The sequence below is a fragment of the Heterodontus francisci genome, chromosome 36 (assembly GCF_036365525.1).
Source record: "Heterodontus francisci isolate sHetFra1 chromosome 36, sHetFra1.hap1, whole genome shotgun sequence".
Taxonomy (NCBI): Eukaryota; Metazoa; Chordata; class Chondrichthyes; order Heterodontiformes; family Heterodontidae; genus Heterodontus; species Heterodontus francisci.
In genome coordinates, this window is record NC_090406.1 from 45,496,761 (window position 1) to 45,521,014 (window position 24,254).

Here is a 24,254-nt window from a genome sequence, read left to right on the forward strand (position 1 = left end):
AGCTCGCTGTACAATGTGTCCTTGGGGATGCTGCCATCTTCAATGCGGCTCACATGGCCAAGCCATCTCAAGCGCCACTGGCTCAGTAGGGTGTATATGCTGGGGACGTTGGCCGCCTCGAGGACTTCTGTGTTGGAGATACGGTCCTGCCACCTGATGCCAAGGATTCTCCGGAGGCAGCGAAGATGGAATGAATTGAGACGTCGCTCTTGGCTGACGTACGTTGTCCAGGCCTCGCTGCCATACAGCAAGGTACTGAGGACACAGGCTTGAAACACTCGGACTTTTGTGTTCCATGTCAGTGCGCCATTTTCCCACACTCTCTTGGCCAGTCTGGACATAGCAGCGGACGCCTTTCCCATGCGCTTGTTGATTTCTGCATCGAGAGACAGGTTACTGGTGATAGTTGAGCCTAGGTAGGTAAACTCTTGAACCACTTCCAGAGTCTGGTCGCCGATATTGATGGATGGAGCATTTCTGATGTCCTGTCCCATGATGTTCGTTTGCTTGAGGCTGATGGTTAGGCCAAATTGGTTGCAGGCAGCCGCAAACCTGTCGATGAGTCTCTGCAGACACTCTTCAGTGTGGGATGTTAATGCAGCATCGTCAGCAAAGAGGAGTTCCCTGATGAGAACTTTCCGTAATAAAAACAAGAAATGCTGGAACCACTCAGCAGGTCTGGCAGCATCTGTGGAAAGAGAAGCAGAGTTATCGTTTTGGGTCAGTGACCCTTCATCGGAACTGACAAATATTAGAAAAGTCACAGGTTATAAGCAAGTGAGGTGGGGGTGGGGCAAGAGGTAACAAAGGAGGTCTAGATTGGACCAGGCCGCATAGCTGACCAAAAGGTCACGGAGCAAAGGCAAACAATATGTTATTGGTGTGTTGAAAGACAAAGCATTAGTACAAATTAGGTGTTAATACACTGAATATTGAACAGCAGCAAGTGCAAACCTGAAAAAAACAGTGGGTAAGCAAACTGAACAAACTAAGATGAAATGAAATAAATGCAAAAAAAAAAGATTGTAAAAAATGTAAAAAAGAATGTAAAAAGAAAGAAAAAAAAAATCACTAAAAATGAAAGTAAAATGGGGGGCTGTCATGCTCTGAAATTATTGAACTCAATGTTCAGTCCGGCAGGCTGTAGTGTGCCTAATCGGTAGATGAGATGCTGTTCCTCGAGCTTGCGTTGATGTTCACTGGAACACTGCAGCAATCCCAGGACAGAGATGTGAGCATGAGAGCAGGGGGGAGTGTTGAAATGGCAAGCAACCGGAAGCTCAGGGTCCTGCTTGCGTAACTTTCCGTACTTTGGTCTTGACAACCACTATACTCAGGAAAACCAGGTAACCCCTCAATTCCAGTGCTACCTGTCTCTATGCAAATAACAATCCCCAATTCCAACACAGTCTCTCTTCCAAATCCAATTCCCAATTCTAGCACTCTCTCTCTCAAATACCAATCCCCAATTCCAATACCATCCCATTCTCAAATATCAACCAGTGGAGTAAATGTTCAGCTTCCATGCATGTGCAGTAATATGGAGGTGTGAATTTCCCACCCATTATATCACCCACCACTGGAATGGACATTGGACGAAGGTAAAGTTTTTGAACATTAGAATAGCCTCTTCTCCCTGTGACTCCCATCAGTACTTTTTTAATCTGGCTTGACGCATCACTGGAGCCAAATCCTTGAGTTTTGAGACTATAGGGCCTTTTTTTCTGAATGCGTGTTCCTAGCCTGGAGCCTCTTCTGCTGGAACTGCATCTTGGAAAATCTCAGTTGGACGCCCCAGGATTTTCTGGGGCTAATGACAAATTCTTGCAGTTTTATGGCACCTTTCCCACAGTGAACGACCTGCTTCATGGTAACATGGACCGAAGAAGCAAGAGGAATGTTGAGAGAAATGGGTGAGGGCACAAGCTGGAAGCTTTTGAGGAGGCTTTTAAAGACTGAGATACCATGATGTAAAGCTGTTGGGTAGTGGATGGGGGATTGCACCAAATAATATAGAATGTGAAACAACTCTCAGGAGGGAAAACGCTGATCTCAACCAGGGCTGGATTTGCCCATTGTGCTGGATCGCTAACCATCCAAGGGAATGCATGCCTGATCATCATGGATGGACCATGTCAGCCCAGTAGGTTAGCCCAGTAGGTTAGCTGGGAATTGTCTCCAATTGATTGATGAATTACAGCAGGGTATAGATCGGTTGGAGACTTGGGCGGAGAAATGGCAGATGGAGTTTAATCCGGACAAATGTGAGGTAATGCATTTTGAAAGGTCTAATGCAGGTGGGAGGTATACAGTAAATGGCAGAACCCTTAGGAGTATTGACAGGCAGAGAGATCTGGGCGTACAGGTCCACAGGTCACTGAAAGTGGCAACGCAAGTGGATAAGGTTGTCAAGAAGGCATACGGCATGCTTGCCTTCATCGGTCGGGGCATAGAGTATAAAATTTGGCGAGTCATGTTGCAGCTGTACAGAACCTTAGTTAGGCCACACTTAGAATATTGCGTGCAATTCTGGTCGCCACATTACCAGAAGGACATGGAGGCTTTGGAGAGGGTACAGAGGAGGTTTACCAGGATGTTGCCTGGTCTGGAGGGCATTAGCTATGAGGAGAGGTTGGAAAAACTCAGATTGTTTTCACTGGTATGACGGAGGTGGAGGGGCGACATGATAGAGGTTTACAAAGTTATGAGCGGCATGGACAGAGTGGATAGTCAGAGGCTTTTTCCCAGGGTGGAAGAGTCAGTTACTAGGGGACATAGGTTTAAGGTGCGAGGGGCAAAGATTAGAGGGGATGTGCGAGGCAAGTTTTTTACACAGAGGGTGGTGAGTGCCTGGAACTTGCTGCCGGGGGAGATGGTGAAGGCAGGTACAATAGTGACGTTTAAGAGGCATCTTGACAAATACATGAATAGGAAGGGAATAGAGGGATATGGGCCCCGGAAGTGCAGAAGGTGTTAGTTTAGACAGGCATCAAGATCGGCGCAGGCTTGGAGGGCCGAAAGGCCTGTTCCTGTGCTGTACTGTTCGTTGTTCTTTGGTCACCTATGCCATTATCTGTCCATTGAGGTCACCAAAGAGTTCACCTCCTGGTGCCTCGCTGGACAGAATGGACAGGCACTGTTTGGGCAGATGGCCAGGATGGACTGGTCACGTGCAACCTCCAGGGCACTTGGGGCCTGTCCTCCGAAGACAGGGCATCACCCATCCCACCACCCCCCAGAAGGCGAAGAAGCACCTGACTTTCAATCGGTGCAGCGCAGCACAGGTTCCAGGATCTACAGCTGTTCTCCATGAGGAGAGCCAAGAATTGCAGCGGAGGAGGGGGGAGGCGGCGGGTGAAGAGAGAGAGACATATAGACGATCCAAAAAGCAACGCTCTGAAGGAGCATGCAACAGTCAATGAATGTCGAAGGCAAGAATAGACACAGCAAGGAGGAGGGGCTTAGGGAGGGAGCTCCAGGAACTAAAGAGTTGGAGGCTCTCTGCCAATGGTGGGGAATTGCACAAGAGGCCAGAGTTGAAGGAACAGAGGGCAATGGTTGGGACACAAGACGGGACGAGGTTGCAGAGGTAGGGTGGGGTGAAACTGTGCAGGAATTTGTAAATGAGATTCAATATTTTGAATTTAATGTGTTGGAACAGGAAGAGATCAAATGGAATAAAACCAGAAAATGCTGGAAATACTCAACAGTTCAGGCAGGGGAGAGGAACAGAATTAGCATTTCCAGTTGATGGACTTTCATCAGAATATCAGAGATCTAATGGAGGCAGCTGGGTACAGGGCTGGGGGAGGGCTGGAGAGCAGCACTTGGTGCGAGTCAACCACAGGTAGCAGAGATTTTGTTAAATTGGAGTTTGAGGTTGTCTCCCTGAGGAGGCTCTGTGATTCGTCTCCATGGTAATGTAGCTACTCTCGAGTCACAACCACTTTGCGGCGATTGTAATTATGCCCTGTGTGGCTGGGTGCCAGTCTGGTCTAGACTAACAGGTGCCGCGACAGGTTGATACCCAACAGAGGCAAGCAATAACCTGACCCTGGGAGCTCTCGTTGTAGCCTGGCCTTTACACCTGCTGCTAGTGAGCACCAGCTGAGTTCAGCAGTTAACACTGAGCACACCATCAAACTCAGTCTCAACATCACACTGTGCATTTACCACCAGGTTACCAAGGGAATAGAGTTATTGCTCTCTCTCTCTCTCTGGGCTTAACCTCGACTGTTTGTGCAGAGCAGGGAATCACAAGTTGGCAGCCTGACTTGCATTTCCATTGAAGTCAAGATCTACTCCCTCTCTCTCTCTCGATCTATCCCCAGCTGTCCTGTCTATCCCTGGCTCTGATTCTATCTTTCATTTTCTCTCTTTTTTTCTCTCCCTCTGCTCTCTCTTTTTCTCTCTTTCCATGTCCCCTCTCTAATTCTCTCTGTTATAGAAACATAGAAAATAGGAGCAGGAGTAGGCCATTCGGCCCTTTGAGCCTGCTCCGCCATTCATTATGATCATGGCTGATCATCCAACCTGTTCCCGCTTTCGCCCCATATCCTTTGATCCCTTTCACCCCAAGAGCTATATCTAACTCCTTCTTGAAAACATACAACGTTTTGGCCTCAACTGCTTTCTGTGGTAGCGAATTCCACAGCCTCACCACTCTCTGGGTGAAGAGATTTCTCCTCATCTCAGTCCTGAAAGGTTTACCCCATATCCTTAGACTATGACCCCTGGTTCTGGACTCCCCCACCATCGGGAACATCCTTCCTGCATCTACCCTGTCAAGTCCTGTTAGAATTTTATAGGTTTCTATGTAATCCCCCCTCACTCTTCTGAACTCCAGCAAATATAATCTTAATGGACTCAATCTCTCCTTATATGTCAGTCCCGCCATCCCAGGAATCAGTCTGGTAAACCTTCGCTGCACTCCCTCTATAGCAAGAACATCCTTCCTCAGATAAGGAGACCAAAATTGCACACAATATTCCAGGTGTGGCCTCACCAAGGCGCTGTATAATTGCAGCAAGACATCCCTGCTCCTGTACCCGAATCCTCTCGCTATGAAGGCCAACATACCATTTGCCTTTTTTACCGCCTGTTGCACCTGTATACTTACCTTCAGTGACTGGTGTACGAGAACACCCAGGTCTTGCTGCATATTCCCCTCTCTCAGTTTATAGCCGTTCAGATAATAATCTGCCTTCCTGTTTTTGCTACCAAAGTGGATAACCTCACATTTAGCCACATTACACTGCATCTGCCATGCATTTGCCCACTCACTCAACTTGTCCAAATCACCCTGAAGCCTCTCTGCACCCTCCTCACAACTCACCCTCCCACCCAGTTTTGCGTCATCTGCAAATTTGGAGATATTATATTTAGTTCCTTCATCTCAATCATTAATATATATTATGAATAGCTGGGGTCCTAGCACCAATCCCTGCAGTACCCCACTAGTCACTACCTGCCATTCGGAAAAAGACTCGTTTATTCCTACTCTTTGTCTGCCAACCAATTTTCTATCCATCGCAATACACTACCCCCAATCCCATGCACTTTAATTTTACATGCTAATCTCTTATGTGGGACTTTGTCGAAAGCCTTCTGAAAGTCCAAATAAACCACATCCACTGGTTGTCCCTCATCAACTCTACTAGTTACATCCTCGAAGAATTCCAGTAGATTTGTCAAGGCCTCTATCTCTATCCCTCTCCCTTCTCTGCCTGTCTAATTCTCTTTATTCTTCGCCTCTCTCCCCAATTCTCCCTCTCTATCCCTTACCTCTTACTCTCTCACTGTCACCGTGACTTCTCTATAATCAGATTCAATATCCTGTGCGTGATATTAATGCCTGAAACACTGAACTGCACTATGTGCTCCCACACTTCAAGTAGGAGGCCTCAATTCACAGGGACACACAAAGGACAAGCTGGAGCTGCTAACACTCTGCGTCCCACGACTCACTCCCTGTGAGTGTCAGCCCCCACTGGGAGTGCAGAATTAATGTCCCTAACATCATCCAATGGCTTCATGTTTTTTGTTGCTGTAATGAATGTGTTAACCTGTTTGAAATAAACCTGATTATATAAAATAAGCAGGTTAACAACTCTATTCAACCAGGAACTGTGGAAAGTCACAAAAACATGAAACATCAAACACTAACATTGCCCACAATCATTCCTGGGCTTCTTAAAACAAATATTACAAAGCAAATTTTCCTCATTAGAAATGGGAGTCCTGTAACTCACAACCTGCAATTAAAACTAAACATAACATTTAATACTTCCTCACTGGACAATCCTGTATTCCAAGACCTTGTATTCAACTGATTTTGTCCTTTATAAACAGTAAAATCTCACAGAGGATTATCACACACAATAGACCCATTTTGTAATCTTCAAACATATCAGCATCTTTGTTCTGATCAAACTTTAGCCAGTTATAAACTTCCATTGTGAAGGAACACTTTATTTACATTGACAAACAGCATGTTCTTTTAAGGTGTCCTTAGATTGCAACCTTTGAACCTTGCTAATAGTGACATAATCCAGTCTTGATTATTTTCTAAAAATACACTTTATCCATAAATTTGTAAAGGTACAACACGTAACAGTTTAAATTTGACATTACATAAAGTGCAATACAGAGCAATTTCTTTCAATACAGTACATGAGGTGCCTCACTACACATGCCATTACTGGTTATTTTTACATTTCATACCAAACATTTTCTGATGCACACAGCCCAAGAGGTTTACGCAGTTTCCAGCCCCTCGGTACACTATGCAGGAGGTGGCCTTTCTCCTTTGAGCCTTGGTGGTGGATGCCCCAAACTTTAGTGCATCCCTCAGCACATAGTCCTGGACTTTGGAATGTGCCAGTCTGCAACACTCGTCGACAGCTCTTTGCGCTGGAAGACCAGAAAGTTGCAGGCAGACCAAAGAGCATCTTTCACTGAGTTGATGGTCCGTCAGCAGCAGTCGATGTTTATCTCACTGTATCGTCCCTGGAAACAACTCATGGAGCACTGAGTCCTGCATTACGGAGCTGCTCAGGATGAACCTCAACAAAAACCACTGCATTTCTTTCCAGACCTGCTTTGCAAAGTGTTACGACCAGGTGAGTAGAGGGTCTGAGGCTCCCCTTTCACCCCTTCTCTGGTTTGACCACAACAGGGTTTATCTTTTTCTTACACAGTGGTTGAACTTACCACCTCAGTGAGCGCTTTCTCCTATTCCTCTACCACGCAAAAGAACCGATCAGACAGATTTTCTTGAGTTTAAACAAGAAAGATGTAAGTTTATTACACTTAACACTGTAAAGCAGTAAAAATTACAAAAATATGCTACACATTCATGCACACATTCACACGAGGGTCACATACACACAAATAGATTACAGATGGAAAACAGATTTGGTGATTGGAGTAGAGTCTGGAATAAATGGAATTTAAATACAGTTTTAAATCTTGTCCTCAGCTGAAATTGTATTCCTGAAGTCCTCATTGGGCCATGTGCACGATGGTGGGCTTGCTTTACTCAGGGCTCCTGAAGGCAGAAGAGGGGGTTGATCCTCATCCCCTGGTTGCTGGCTGTGGCGGTCTGTAGGCTTGAGGGGGTTTCCCAGTTGCAGCCAGGTCTTCTCTTGATCTTTACTGGGGAGAGAGAGAGAGAGCGATCTGCTTCGTTGATGGCTTTTCAGTTACTCCTGTCTGCTTTCTGTGTGACAAAGCTTCCAGTCTCTCCACAGCTGTGCAGGCAGTCACATGACATTATCAAACCCCTTTGTTGTTTTATTGAGGTCTTTCTGGAATCTTCTCTGGGATTCAGGGTGCGACACCTTAAGCTGTCCAGTCACATTTGGAGGGGGTTGGCTCTTTCAAAGTCAATGGGTGTAGATGGCCCCTGATGACTGTGTTGATGAGGCCATTCCAGGAAATTTAATCACCGAGCACCCCATTGTTCTGGCTAGGTTGTGTCAGATGGGTTGTCTCCAATCTGGATCTTTTGGTGTTTCAAATGTAAATTGCAGTGGCCATCTTGGCTGCCAGTTTACTTTTAAGAAAAAGTTTCTTTAAGAATTTCCAGTAAAAGTCTAATGCAAGGTTCCAACCGATTAAATTAATATTTCCCTTTTGCCATATAGGGTTTTCATGACAAAAGGCACAATCCAGAAGGAGCTGTGCGATGGTCTCTTCCCCACCGCAGCTGCCTCGAGGGCAGCGTACGGAGGCGGTGAAACCCTGGGCATGCAGGAACGATCTGACAGGGAGGGCCTTTCTCACCAACAGCCAAGCTACATCCTGGTGCTTGTTTGAACGTTCTGGAGACGAGTGAGTTTGACAGTCTGCTCAGGGATCCATCTGACAGGATCTACCATCTCCATCTCCCGCAGGGCCTCGAGGACGTTACATGCAGACCACTGCCTGATGGACTTGTGGTCAAAGGTGTTTTTCTGCACATACCTTTCCACCAAGGATAGGTGGTACAGCACGGTCCAACTGAATGGAGCGTTCTGCAGCAAGGAAGCCAGACCCATCATTCACAACACCAGAAACTGATAGAACCTCAGCACGCAATGACACTTGGTATTTGCGTACTGAGGGTCTACGCACAGTTTGATGCAGACGCGCACAAATTGGTCATCAGGATGAGGTCTAGATTGGCTAAATGCCTTGATTCCAGTTTAGCAGCTTAAAACCAGACATGCCCTGTAATGTTACTGGTCTGGCAATCCAGAGGCCCGGGCTAATGCTTTTGGGACACAGGTTCAAATCCCACCATGGCAGCTGGTGGAATTTAAATTCAATTAATAAATTTGGAATTAAACGTTAGTCTCAGTAATGGTGAACATAAAACCATTGTCCATTTTCTTTAAAACGTATCTGGTTCACTGATGTCCTTTAGGGAAGGAAATCTGCTGTCCTTACCTGGTCTGGCCTACATGTGACTCCAGACCCACAGCAATGTGGTTCACTCTTAACTCCCCTCTGAATTGGCCAAGCAAGACACTCAGTTATAAAGGGCAATTAGGGATGGGCAATAAATGCTGGCCTTGCCAGCAATGCCCACATGCCATGAAAGAAATAAAAAAGGGAAGCCTCACTCCAGACCCATCTAACTCAATCTTACTCTTGTTTATAGAAACAGCAAAGCATCACAGCAGCCCATTGGCCAATCAAACCGAAGGAAGCACGGACAAAATGAAGGCTGGTAAGAGTAATTAGTAACTAGTAACTAGTTCTACTGTAATACCCCTCTCTCGGGGTGCTATATTTTATTCTGTGGTTCTTGCAGGAGTGAGACAATCTTTTCAACTTAATTGTGTCGAATATTGGGTGTAAAACAGGTGCAATGAAGTCCCAGTTTCAGGGATCAACTTCCTGCATTGCAAGGACACCTGAAAAATGTTGGCCCAAAATTGGTTCAGAACATATTCCAGATATTTCTGGTGCCCCCTAAATCAATTAGGCATTGGGTCCTTTACAAGGGCCCCACCCTCTTTTAGGTCTTTCACAGAAATTGGGCAGCATTGAATGGGCAAGCATTGTGTTTGCTCTACTCAGGATCCCTCAGCAACTTCTGCAACCGAACCAACATCTCTCAACAACTGTCCATTCAGTATAAGATGGGCCGGTGTAGAGTTAAACTCTCTCTACTGCACTTGATATAGTAACTGGGCCTAATCACAGTCGAGTACTACTTCCATCCCCAATTCCAGCCATCTCTTCAGTGCTATATTGTGAATTGCTGGGCATAAGGATTCATGCACTCTCTGATGGACCCCACCCATGTCACAATCACGTATCAGAGAGAAAACAATCATAGAAAGACAAGAGAGGAAGGAGCGATAGAGAGATTTCTGAATCAAACCAGAATTAATAATAACCATGACCCTACACGTACTGGAGATTTCAGGTTAAAGGTACCAAACTGAGGTAGCAATATCACACACACACACACACAAACATGTGTTCAAACAAACTCACACATTCACATACACATACATATGCTCTCACGCATACGTACATACACATGAGCACACACATACACATAATCACAAACACAGTCCTATATGCAATACTCCCACCCCCCCACAACTCACACCCCCCCACACCCGCACATTCACCCACACACACGTGTATCCTTACCCACAAACCCAAGTACACAAATGCCCAAAACCTGCAAACATATGCATATTGATGCCACTCCACCCACTGCGTCTTGGTTTCAAATAACTTCATAGGGTGAAAATACACAGTGGTGCAGTGGTTAGCACCGCAGCCTCACAGCTCCAGCGACCCGGGTTCAATTCTGGGTACTGCCTGTGTGGAGTTTGCAAGTTCTCCCTGTGTCTGCGTGGGTTTCCTCCGGGTGCTCCGGTTTCCTCCCACATGCCAAAGACTTGCTGGTTGATAGGTTAATTGGCCATTATAAATTGCCCCTAGTATAGGTAGGTGGTAGGGAAATATAGGGACAGGTGGGGATGTGGTAGGAATATGGAATTCGTGTAGGATTAGTATAAATGGGTGGTTGATGGTCGGCACAGACTCGGTGGGCCGAAGGGCCTGTTTCAGTGCTGTATCTCTAAACTAAACTAAATATCAGAGTGTGTGTTAAAACGTTAGCATGAAATTCCTTGTCTATCATTTTAAGCTGGGTGTTCATCCAGAAAACCATAAGGAAGCAGAGAGAAACTTCAAACATGGGGCTGGATTTTAGCCTCCCATGGGGATGGGCTCGGAGGTGAGCAGCAGTGGAATTTTGTGCCACAAGCCGGCATGACAGTTTACGAGCATCATCCCGCTCCAGGCTATTTTCCCGGAGGACAGGATTGGTTGGGTGGGGGGGCGGGGGGGGGGGGGGGTGGCGGTGAGTGGGTGGTGGTGGCAGGCTACCCGCCCGCATGTCAGGGACTAGGCCAGCTGCCGGGAGGTGGCCTCCTGGTGTCTGATCTGGAGGCCCGTGCTCCAGTCAGAGGGGTTTCCCTCCACAAATGATGGCCCAGCCATTATTTCTTATTTCTTATTTTAACGTTTAAAAAGTTGGAGAGAGGTTGTCTCCACCAATTAGCGCTCTCGCTCTCTCTTACCTGAAAAGACAGCCTGCTGCTTCTTCAGTGCTAGAGGGCCTCCTATTGGCCCTCCAGCTTTGAGAGCCCACGTGTCGGCCTTAATTGGACAGTGAGGCCCACCCTCTGGCTACTAATTTGGGGAAATTCAGAGCCAGGGTGACTGTTTCCCCCACAGTGCGGGCTTCTGATCCCCATTTGACCCCGACGTCATGGTCCCGACCCAAAAGGCCAAATCCTGCCCATGGATGTGTTAGGTGGTAATATGTACCATGTGATTTCACCCCAGGAGCTGAGTAAAGTTTAGGAGATTAATGAGTGTCAAATGAATTAGGAGGTTCAATTCACTCCCTACCATGTAGAATAAGTACTGTAAGAATAAAAAGACTTGCATTTATATTGCACCTTTCACAATCTCAGGACGTCCCAAAGTGCTTTACAACCAATGGAATACTTTGAGTGTAGACACTGTTGTAATGCAGGAAATGCGCAGCCACTTGCACACAGCAAGATCCCAGAGACAGCATTGTGATAATGACCAGATCATCTGTTTTTGTGATATTGGTTGAGTGATAAATATTGGACCGGATACTAGGAGAACTCCCCTGCTGAGTGATAAATATTGGACCGGATACTAGGAGAACTCCCCTGCTGTTCTTTGAATAACATCATGGGATCTTTTCGGTCCACCCCTGAGAGGGCAAACAGGGCCTCAGTTTAACGTCTCATCTGAAAGACAGCACCTCTGACAGTGCAGCACTCCCTCACTACTGTGCTGGGAGTGTCAGCCTCGATCATGTGTCTGGAGTGGGACTTGAACCAACAAGCTCCTGATTCAAGGCAAGAGAGAAAAACCCAATGAGCCAAGGTTGACACTTAAAATAGGAATTTCAGACCCAAGCCACTTCTTACTAAATTTTCCCTGGAAATTGGCAAACTGGCCAACTGCCAGTCTTCAAAACCCTCTGAGTTTTTGTGAGTTTGTGCTGTGTGCGTCTCTTGGGCTGAATATGGAGTTGGGACTATTCCTATTCGCTCCACTCCAAGACACATAAGAACATAAGAAATAGGAGCAGGAGTAGGCCATTCGGCCCCTCGAGCCTGCTCCACCATTCAATAAGATCATGGCTGATTTGATTGTGGCCTCAACTCCATTTTCCTGCCTGCCCCCCATAACCCTTAACTCCCTGTGGATCTAAAATCTGTCTAACTCAGCCTTGAATATATTCAGTGACCCAGCCTCCACTGCTCTCTGGGGTACAGAGGTCCAAAGATTAACGACGCTGTGAAAGAAGAAATTCCTCCTCATCTCCAAAGTAAAAGGGGCCTCCCTTATTTTGAAACTGTGCTCCATAGTTCTAGATTCCCCCATGAGGGGAAACATCCTCTCCTGTCAAGCCCCCTCAGAATCTTATATATATTTCAATAAGATCACCTCTCATTCTTCTAAACTCCAATGAGTATAGGCCCAGGCTGCTCAACGTTTCCTCATAAGACAACCCCTTCATCACTTCTCTGAACTGCTTCCAATGCAAGTATATCCTTCCTTAAATAAGACCAAAAATGTTCGCAATATTTTCGGTGCTGTCCCAACAACCCCTGTACAATTGTAACACGACTTCCCTACTTATATGCTCCATCCCCCTTGCGAAAAATGCTAACATTCCATTTGCCTTCCTAATTACTTGCTGTACCTGCGTGCTGATATTTGTGATTTACAAGTCCACCCAGACCCCTCTGTACTGCAGCATTTGTAGCCTTTCTCCATTTAAATAATATTCTGCTTTTCTATTCTTCCCACCAAAGTGGACAACCTCACATTTTCCCACATTCTACTCCATCTGCCATGTTTTTGCCCATTCATTTAACCGATTTATATCCCTGTGCAGACGTTTCCTGTCCTCCTCACATGTTACCTATCTTTCTATCATCAGCTAATTTGGTTACAATACACTCAATACCTTTATCCAAGTCAATGATATAGATTGTTAATAGTTGAGGTCCCAGCACTGATCGCTGTGGCACTCCACTAGTTACAGCTTTCCCAACCTGAAAATGACCCATTTATCCTAACTCTCTGTTTCCTGTTAGCCAATCATCTATCCATGCTAATATATGACCCCACAAGGCAGGGGGCATAGTGGCACAGTGGTTAGCACCACAGCCTCACTGCTTGAGGGACCTGAGTTCAATTCTGGGTACTGCCTGTGTGGAGTTTGCAAGTCCTCCCTGTGACTGTGTGGGTTTTCGCTGGGTGCTCCAGTTTCCTCCCACAGCCAAAGACTTGCAGGTTGAGAGGTAAATTGGCCATTATAAATTGCCCCTAGTATAGGTAGGTGGTAGGGAATATGGGATTACTGTAGGGTTAGTATAAATGGGTGGTTGCTGGTCAGCACAGACTCTGTGGGCCGAAGGGCCTGTTTCAGTGCTGTATCTCTAAATAAATAACACCATGAGCTCTTATCTTGTACAGTAACTTTTTATGTGGCACCTTATTGAAATACAACAACTTGCATTTATATAGCACCTTTAACATTGTAAAATGACCCAAGCCGCTTCATAGGGTGCATCGTCAAACACAGTTTGACACTGACCCACATAAGGAGATATTAGAAACATAGGGGAGGCGATGGTGTAGTGGTAATGTCACTAGTAATCCAGAAGCCCAGGCTATTACTCTGGGGGCATGGGTTTGAATCTCACATGACAGATGGTGAAATTTAAACTCAATTAATAAATCTGGAATTATAAAGCTAGTCTAATGGCGACCATTGTCAATTGTTGGGAAAACCCATCTGGTTCACTAATGTCCTTTAGGGAAGGAAATCTGCTGGTCTGACCTACATGTGACTCCAGACCCACATTCAATACGATCAAGGCTGATGTTCTGTCCCAACTCAACTTTAGGACATGCAAGCGGAAGTTTAGTCAGAGATAGGTTTTAAGGAGCGTATTTAAGGAGGAGAACAAGACAGAGAGGTTTAAGGATGGAATTCCAGAGCTTAGGGCCTAAGCAGGTGATGACATGACCACCAATAGTGGAGCAATTAAAATGGGGGATGTTCAAGAGGCAGATTTCTCGGAGGGTTGTAGGACTGGAGATAATTACAGAGATAGGGAGAGGCGAGGCCACAGAGAGATTGGAAATTCAGAATGAGAACTTTTAAATCACGGCATTGCTGGAATGGGAACCAACGTACATTATTTCAGATTTCCAGCATCCCCAGTATTTTGCTTTTACATCAGTGAGTGATGGTTACAGCACTAAGGGAGGCCATTCAGCCCATCATGTTCCTGCCGACACTGCAAGAGCAACTTGGCTAGTCCTTCTGCCCCACCTTTCCCACAGCCCTGCAATTCTTCTCTCTTCAGGTGCTCACCCAATTCCCTTTTGAAAGCCATGATTGAATCTGCCCGCAGCATCCTCCCAGGAAGTGCATTCCAGATCCTAACCACTCGCTGTGTGGAAGACCTTTTCTTCATGTCACTGTTGCTTCTTTTGCCAATCGCTTCAAATCTGGTTCTCAACCCTTCCATCAATAAGAACAGTTTTTCCATATCTACTCTATCTAGACTCCTTATGATTTTGAACTCCTCTTATCAAATCTCTTCTTAACCTTCTCTTTAAGGAGAACAATCCAGCTTCTCTAATCTATCCACATAACTGAAGTCTCTTATCCTTGGAACCATTGCCACAACACACAAGAAGCTCAACACCATCCAGGACAAAGCAGCCCACTTGATTGGCACCCCATTTACAACATTCACTCCCTCCACCACCAACGCACAGTGGCAGCAGTGTGTACCATCTACAAGATGCACTGCAGCAATGCACCAAGGCTCCTTAGACAGCACCTTCCAAACCCGCGACCTCTACCACCTTGAAGGACAAGAGCAGCAAATACATGAGAATACCACCACCCGCAAGTTCCTCTCCAAGTCACACACCATCCTGACTTGGAACTATATCGCCATTCCTTCACTGTTGCTGGGTCAAAATGCTAGAACAACCCCCCGCCAACAGCACTGTGCGTGTACCTACACTACATGGACAGGTCAAGAAGGCGGCTCAAGGGCAATTAGGTTGGGTAATAAATGCTGGCCTTGCCAGTGACACCCTCATCCCGTGAAAGAATAAAAAAACTCCACCGGGATTCAGGCTGGACAGCTTGAATAAAGGTGAAGACCAACGTACCCTTGAATTCTTATTTGTAGTGCATGGGCCCTTTAAATAATTTTGCATGGTTACGTGCACATGATAACTTAAAGGGGCTGACTCGTGCACGACATGTGCAGGAATTGTCGGATTGCCGCACGGTCGCACAGTTTAGAGGGAACATGGGTCAGGACCTGATACTTCAGGTCGTGACCATATTTGGGAAATCCTGCTTGGCCATGTAAGGGGCAGTGTCTCCCCCTACCCTAGAGGGGTTGGGCCAGGGGTAGGGATACCCTCCAAGTGGGGAGATCCTCCTTCCCTAGTCCTTAAGGCTGATACTGGTTAAGGTGAGGCATACTGGCCTCCAATTGGATACCAGTGGACCCCACCAAGGTGGAAGAGTGGAGGGAGTACAGACCAGGGAAGTGGCCTGATTGCAAAGGAGGCATATGAGGGTATTAGCCCTGGAGACTACCATCTCCCAGCCCAATAGGTTTCCAGCAGCACGCTGAAGTCGGCTGTTGGGGATACAGTTGGGTTGCGTCTCCTGTGCTTAATGTCAATGAGGTGCCCTCCAGCTGACCCTGGCCCCCGAAGGCCCCTGTGACGGCCTGATCCTGATTTAAAGCCTGATCAGTTTCCTGAGCTAGCTGCAGTTCCTGCTGTTTCGGGGTGTGTTCGTGCTGCTCGAGTAATGGTAGCTGCTGCCACCACCTGGAGTTCTGGTGGTACTGCCGGATGGCAAAACAAAGTCTCAAACTACAGCAACATAAGTATAGTATAGGATGAGGGATTCAGAGGGAGCATGCAGGGTAGGGAAGTTAGATTTAAGGACAATTTAATTGGATGTGCAACCCTGAACCCAAGTTTCCTCTTCAGAATCTCACTTAGTTTTGATCCTGTACCTCACCAGTGGTCCTAGAGTATTGAACCCTAAAATAGACCATCAAGGCAAACCAAGAGTAAGAGTACAGAAGATCTTCTTCTGTAATGTATCATTAGGATTTTGGACAGATTATTGGAATATGTGTGCTCTGCGTAGGAATGATTTCAAGCACCATTCTGTTGGAATAATCCAAGTTATTAAGCTGATTATTATTATTTTTCCACTAGAAAGGGCTGACCTTGTAGAGGTCTTTAAGATAATGAAAGAATTTTATAGAGTGCACACAGAAAAGATGTTTCCATTCCTGCGCGAGTCCATAACTAGAGTTCATAAATATAAGACTGTCACTACTAAATCCAAGAGGGAATTCAGCAGAAACCTCTTTACCCAGAGAGTGATGAGAATGTGGAACTCACCACCACAAGGTGGGGATTGTATAGATACATTTAAGGGAAATCCAGATAAACACATGACGGAGAAAGGAATAGACAATTAAGCTGATAGCATGAGATGAAATAGAGGGGAGGGGGCTGTGTGGAGCATAAACACTGGCATGGCCTCTTTGGGCCGAATGGCCTGTTTCTGTGTTGAACATTGTAGGGAATTCAATTTCAATAATTACGTCTGGGGTATTGTATATTCAGTGAAGGAGCAACAATGCACTACTGATGCTAACTTCCCATTGGTCAGCTCAGCAAAGATGATGGGATTGGCCCAGTATTCAACCTTTACTCCTCAACTACTCTCACTAGATTTAGGATGTGACCCGAGGAAGACCCCCGGGTGTGAAGCCTCAACTGTGAGCTGGGAGAATCGTCAGGACCAACCACATGTTAAACCACCCTTCTAGGGGCAGTTGTTTGCCATGTAGTGATGTTACATTAGGGCCTGTACCACTGTGCCCTGAAGCAAATTAGAAACAACACTCTGTAGATGGAAACCCAAGTTGTTTACAAGATCACTTGTAGTGTTCGCTCCATGAGATCAAAAACCCAAGCCAACAAGCAGAAATGAGATTATCCCCACATTCTCAAGGACCAGCAAAAGTCTTCGGTCAGAGGAACTCAGGCAAATTGTAGGTGTCAGCTGTGGCTCAGTGGTAGCCCTCTCACCTGTAAGCCAGAGTTTCTAGGCCCCATTCTAGGGACTTGCGCCCATAATTTCAGCTGGCAATGCAGTGAGGTACTGAGGGAGTACTGCACCCAGAGGTGCTGTCATTCGGATAAGCTTAGGCTTGATTTTCCCTTTCAGGTTGATGTAAAAGATCCCTTGGGAGATGTCCAGCCAATATTTATCCCTCAACCTCCCCCACTAAAAACAGGTCATGGGGTCACTGTGGACGGTCTTTAGCATCTAGTTATTCTACTCTCTGCTGCTTATTCACTAACATTCATCTCTTCTGTTATTGGCCAGCGATGTTTGCAGTGGAAATTACAGTGGAGAAGGACAATGTAACAGGGGAGACTAAAGTCTTGTCCACCACGAGTGTGTCTCCCAAAAACCTCAAGCAACAAGGTATCAAGGTCTATGAGGATGACCTCAAGGTGATCCATGAGGTGCGCAAAGGGGATGGAGCAGTGGAAAATGGAGTTCATCTTCTGAGTACCACAGAAGTTGATGAGCTGATACAGAAGGCAGACAAGGTGACAGACTTCAATAAAGCAGTGGCTCCTGATGGGAAAGGACCCAATAGTCAACTTGAGGGCGACAATCAGACCCCGGAAAAGCTAAAGCCAGATGGGATAGCCGGAGAAAGTCTTAAAATCCTTCAGAAAACCCCAGGAGATGGCGCAGAGCCCAGCAAAGACCAGCCGGTGACCATGATTTTTATGGGATACCAGGATGTAGAGGATGAGAACGAGACCAAGAAGGTCCTAGGGTACGATGGAACAGGTAAAGCGGAGCTGGTGGTGATTGAGGATGGTGACGGCAAGAATGAGAGGCCTGTAGAGAGTCAAGCCCCCCCAAACGGCACTGCTGCAGAGCCTGTGACCCAGGCCTCCGAGGAGAAGCCAGATGGGAAGGGGAAAGAAGCTGTTGATGAAGCAAAGGATCTCAAGGATAAACAACGTTGCCAGTGCTGTATTGTGATGTGATTGCGTCCTGTCTTGCTCTTCTTGTACAGTTGGAATGTTATATGTTCATAGTCTTCAGATGCACCATATGTCTTCTAACATAACACATGCTTTTAATTGGGGATGCAAGGATTGCAGCCAATCCATCGTGACTTAGCAAAGACCTGCATTTTTATAGGAATTCAGTCAGAGCCTTAAAAAAAAGGCTGAAAGCTGATTGGCTGAATGGTACCCTAAACATCATTATTTGAGTACAGTTGAGCTCCATTGAGGCGACCTTGATGATGTCATGATGGTGCTGTTATGTCCTATTAGATTCATTAACAAACAGTGAGAGAGCTGTATAAACCACCCGATATTCAGTAACGAGAGGAAACAAAATTGCAATTAACCCTTTAAAGTGGCACTTGTGCAGGCTGTGGGGCAGGGAGACGCGATTGACAGTAGCCCTCCCTAGATTGGAAATGATTTATTTTGCATCAAAGATTGGCCTGATCGCCCGGTGAGTTTGCTGAAACGGGGCTTGCAATTGGCTGAAATGATGGCCTTTAAAATTAGGCCACAGCCACCCCTTTTTCTTTCAGTGACTCTCACTAAAGGTGAACAGTTTGTAGAAAGGACTAAAGGCAAGTTAAACAGTTTCAAGTTTTTGTAAACGGGTATAATAATAAATTAGAAAAAAATAAAATGAATATTTAACAACTGACAAAATAGCAAAGGAGACAGAACTGGAGAGAATTCTTTTATTTTCTTTAAAAAACAAGTTTTCAGTGTGTGTTTAACAGTGTGGGGTCAGTATTACAGTAATGAAGCTATACTTATCATTTGAGTATCGACATTACTGTAAGTAGATTTTTTATTTCATTATGACAATTCCTGAACTGAAGTCAGTCCAGGGACACATGAGTTTCTAGGAGCCTGCCAGCAATATAAGGGTTAAAAATAATAGTGCAAAACTCCAGGTATTATTCTACATCAATCTCATTCTTCAGTCATCTGTTCAATCAGCAAAAACTGTACACACATCCGTGATGTTTGGTTATCACTTTTATGCAGTGATTCCCTCCTTCACCCATCCAAGGCATATCAACATGAATTATTTTGGTCCTTTATTAAGCCACAGTGCTATTGAGTTCAATCTCTCTACTTCCTGGTCGTATATGATGCCTTAAATGATCTGAATAAGCAAAAATAAACTAACGTAAATACTGTAGTTTGGTCATGTTGAATCATAACTAGTTTGCCAAAGGGGGTCATTGATATCCTACAGAAAATCTATTGCTGGAAAAACTTGATGGGCTCAGTTGTAGAATATTTGACATCACAGGGAAGCCTTGCTGTCAAATGATGGGCTTCATGACTAGAACCTTTTTGACAACCCTTAAAACTAGATTCATGTTATTTTTTGGCCTACAAGACTAAATGTCTCTGTATTTCTTGTTGCTCGAGCCACAATTTTAGTGATAAGTTAAATTACAGCAGTAATTCCTCTGCATACAGGAATCTCTTGTCCTGATTCCTTCAGAATTTAAAGAGATCTGGATTGTCCATTTCTCCAGAGTATGCATTGACTAATCTTTAATCAAGCAATGAATTCACATCTTAGACACACTGCAACAGACTGCAGAACTTTCATTAGCATTGAATGACTCTGTTAATGTGTATATACTATCAATGCTAAATCATCTTTTATTTTCCTACATTGAGATTTCCTGTAATACCCATGTCAAACTAGCAGCTGAGATATCTTAGTAAGCCTGCAAAATCATCTGTACTGTTTGGATTTTCTGAATCATTGCATCCCTAATTTGAATACACTTTTCTACGTCACACTTAAGTCTTGAGCCAGATCAACCTATCTTATACACTGCCAGTCACCATGCACTACTCTCAATATATATGTATGACGGGATACAATGGGACCATTTTATTTTTCTCTGCATGTTCTGTAGCTCCAAGCCGATTGCAGATTATTGTGAAAGCAGTTAACTAATGTTGTTCTTTTATTTCCCTCCTGCAACTTGTCTGCAATTTTTTGCATCAATACCAAGGGTCCAGTGAGTCTAGGGGCCAATTGCAACGCTATCTTTAGGAGACAATTCTCTGCCTACTTTGTACTCCAGATATTAATCAGATCAAATCTGAATTGAACGTTCATCCAGATTAAAGAGTCAGTTGCAAGTGATGTGTCACAAACCTTAGTGATTCCTAATTCACTGTAAATTGACTCCAGATTGAATCTGGCTTGTGCAAGTGCCCAAACTTGAATTGTAAAGAGGCACCACATCAAGTCGCATATCTCATTGTTCCTGAACTGAGTTCACTTTGTGATTGTGTGTTTATGAGATTGTGTGTGTGTGTGTGTGTGTGAGATATTGTCTGTATACGTGTGTGTGCAAGAGTGTGTGTGGGAGACTGTATCTGTATGTGTATGTATGTGTGTGTGTGTGTGTGTGTGTGTGTGTGTGTGTGTGTGTGTGTGTGTGTGTGTGTGTGTGTGTGTGCACGCACACATGCTCGTGTGTGAGACTGTGGGGAGAATTTTATGGAGGCGACAGGTGCCTCATTCACCAACTGGACAGCCAGCGAGAGACCCTCCTTTGGGGAAAGCCTGCTGTATGACGAGCCAATCAGGCACTTGAGAGGCCACTGGCGGGCCTTCCCCGGGATCAGGATGCCGGGGGCGGGAAGTCTCTCCCACCAAGAGCTGCTAGCCAGTCAGAGGCCAGCAGCTCATTTGCTTGGTGGCATCACCAGGGAGGCGGTGGCTGCTGCCGGTACAGCACCCACTGGAGGCCCAGGATCTGGAGGCCAGAGGTAGATAATGGAGGGAGGGGTTTTGCAGGGTGGGGGTCGCAGGGGAGGCGGGTATAGGGGGTCAGCAGCAAGGGCGGGGCGGGGGGGGGTGGTGGCACAAAGTGCCTTTAAACAAGGAATGCCTCAGGAGACCGCAAGCAACACTGCACAGATTTGCATGTCGTGCACCCCATGTGATGACAGGCCCACCCACCACTAGGTTAATACCAGTGATGATGGAAAGAGGCCCTTAATAGGGCATTTATTGCCCCTTACGTTTCTCAATTGGCAGCGGGGCGGGAGGGCCATCCATGGGCATTCCTGCCACGGACTTAATAGCTGTGTAGGCAGGAATGTGGGAGGGTCCCCACCTCCCATCACCCCGCCCGATTAAAGGCCCTCCCCACCTCCATACCTGCCATGGGGGACAGCATAAAATACTGCCCTGTGTGTGTGTGTGAGTGTGCTTGTGTCTGTGTTTGTGCCTGTGTGTATGTGCCTCTGCCTGTGTGGGTGTGAGACTGTGTGTGTGCCTGTGTCTGTTTGTGTGTGTCTGTGTGAGTGTAGCTTTGCATGTGTGTGCCCGTGTCTGTGTGTGTCTCTGAGTGTGTCTTTGCGTCTGTGCCTGTGTCTGTGTGAGTGTAGCTTTGCATGTGTGTGCCCGTGTCTGTGTGTGTCTCTGAGTGTGTCTTTGCGTCTGTGCCTGTGTCTGTGTGAGTGTTTCTTTGCGAGTGTGTGCCTGTGTCCGTTAGTGTGTCTGTGTGTGTGTCTCTGTGTGTGTACCTGTGTCTGTGTGTATCTATGTGAATGTGTCTTTGCATGTGTGTGCCTGTGTCTGTTTGTGTGTCTATGTGTGTCTTTGCATGTGTGTGCCTTTGTCTGTTTGTGTGTCTGTGTGAGTGTGTCTTTGGGTGTGCCTGTGGCTGTGTCTGTTTGTGTGTCTGTGTGAGTTTGTCTCTGCGTGTGTGTGCCTGTGTCTGTGTGTGTCTCTGCGTGTGTGTGTGAGAGAGAACGCAGAACTAGTGAGAACTCACTTCATTTCTCTCGTGTTAATAGTCACATTTATTTGATTCCACATGATTCCAGACATACCAAAGATTCCACCAAATTACATCTCTATGAAGGTTAATTTCTTGTTTTTGTTAATGGCAACTTTATTGAAAATGGGACTAAGCAAGACAATCAAATTTCCCTTAAAATAATTTCCCCATTTTGTTGCTCTCCATGAACTATATATGAAAATTCCCAGTCTTTATTGGAGGAATCGATATATATATATTATGTATCTATATGCATAGATATATCTATTTTTAAACACCATGCCTGGGGAATGGCATTAGCCCATGTTTAGGTGTTACTAGCCTGAGGGATAGGCCCAACACCATGGATACGATAGGCTCCATAGTACATCGTACCAGTGATCATGTTCATTAGATTAATAAAGTAGTCCCATTTTATTCAAACACATTCCAGGGACCTGTGGCACTAGTGATCTCACATAAATTCCCAGGGGTAACACATGTGTAAGCATGACGCACACTTCATGGAAGTGGCAGCACCGTGCACCATGTCTGTCGTGTGCTTCTGGATTTCTGAGACTTGGGGCGACAGCTCTCTGTAGCGGAGAGGCAAAAATCATTGAGTGCAGTTTCCCTTCATGTATAGGAAGTTAGGCTTTGTAACTAGTTGGTGTTCTTTGTTGTTTAGCGCAGGTATGAGCTGTGTTGTAAAGAGATGGAAACCCTTAGTAATATCTTCTATATTACATCCCATTCCAAAATCCTATAGCATATCGATGGGTTCTTTAGGGGCTTTTAAACACGTCCAAAAGACTATTTTACAACATTTAACCAGATAAACAGATTCCTATTATTAAAGCGTTTTGGAGCGTACACAATGAGTACTTTGGATTACAAGTTGCAAATGTTTGTCTAACTTTATGTTTTAAAATGGAGGCTTTGTGTTTTTTTTAAATATCAGTTCCCATTGAAAACTTTAGTAAAAGAAAATGTAATGCATATATTTTTGTTATGACATCTTATAATTACTCTTGGTTTGTGGTGTGTGCATTACACACACACGCATACCTCAGTATGCCTGTTTGGGGTGTCCAAATGCTTATTTGGTAAAACATAGTCTCTGGACTCGTACAGGACGAATTATACATGCTGTATGATGTTTGCTCTATATTACAGAATCTAAACAAATCCTATAGGATGAGTTCAACACCTACAGAATGTTTTTTTTTCGTGAGGGAAGTTGTTTGGAGTATGCCCTACAGTCCACTCCCCTTAGAAGCAAGTGGCAATAAGAAAGGTAGAACTTATTGAAATATTTACTGGCCCACTAATACTGTGCGTACAGCTATGTTCTCCTTAAATCTCACCTTCACAAGTGGAACAATCTACCAAGTTTCAACAACTAAAGGAAATCCTATGTGATAACTGGAATGGAGGGTTTTAACAAGGTCTAAAGGGCAGACAATCTGTACCATTGATGTGAATTACCCCTATCGATGCTTGGCAGGGAAAGCAAACGTGTTGGTCGCCACCAGATAGGAGAAAAAAACTAAACAGCTAGAGTTTCATTAGAAGATTGGACTATAAACAATTGGAAGGAAATTTAAAAAGATAAGTTACAGAGCTTGAAGCTGCTCTTCCCACATGCACCCGAGTGGAGTCGACTGTATTTAATTGTTTGGAACAATGTGACATTTAATATGCAAAAATGTATAGCAATCAAAAATAAAATCTAGATGTGGTTAAATGGAATTGTTATTAATGTGATTAAATCCAAGGAATTAGAATGTGAGTGTAAACAAAACTAAAGGTCCAGCTGATACTGGGAAAAGAAAGTGTTCTGTGGCCAGTATTTGGCTTTCTTTATCTCTACTGCTGTTAGTTTTCTGGGTTTCAATTTCTGCAAATCCTTTTGTGCTTAAAGATCTTTCTTTTGTTGTTTTCTGTGGGTTAGATGTTCTCAGCTTCTTCTGATCGCCTGCGATTAGGAATTTTCAGGTTACATACGAACATACGAATTAGGAGCAGGAGTAGGCCACTCGGCCCTTCGAACCTGCTCCGCCATTTAATAAGTTCATGGATGAACTGATTTCTCCACATTTCGACCTACCCCCGATAACCTTTCACCCCCTTGCTTATCAAGAATCTATCTACCTCTGCCTTAAAAATATTCAAAGACTCTGCTTCCACCACCCTTTGAGGAAGAGAATTCCAAAGACTCACGATCCACTGAGAGAAAAAACATCT

At 45.2% G+C, this 24,254-nt stretch overlaps 1 protein-coding gene across 3 annotated transcripts in view; it reads left to right on the forward strand.

Annotated features, from left to right (window-relative positions):
* Positions 1–20,654, forward strand: part of palm1a (paralemmin 1a) — a 452,107-nt gene extending 431,453 nt beyond the window's left edge. For all 3 annotated transcript variants that reach the window (XM_068016618.1, XM_068016619.1, XM_068016617.1), the window contains 2 exons: positions 9,146–9,214; positions 17,531–20,654. In XM_068016618.1, coding sequence (XP_067872719.1) covers positions 9,146–9,214; positions 17,531–18,213 — 752 coding nt within the window. In that variant the 3' untranslated portion in view covers positions 18,214–20,654. The remainder of the gene's footprint in view (positions 1–9,145; positions 9,215–17,530) is intronic.
* The last annotated feature ends 3,600 nt before the right edge of the window (positions 20,655–24,254 follow it).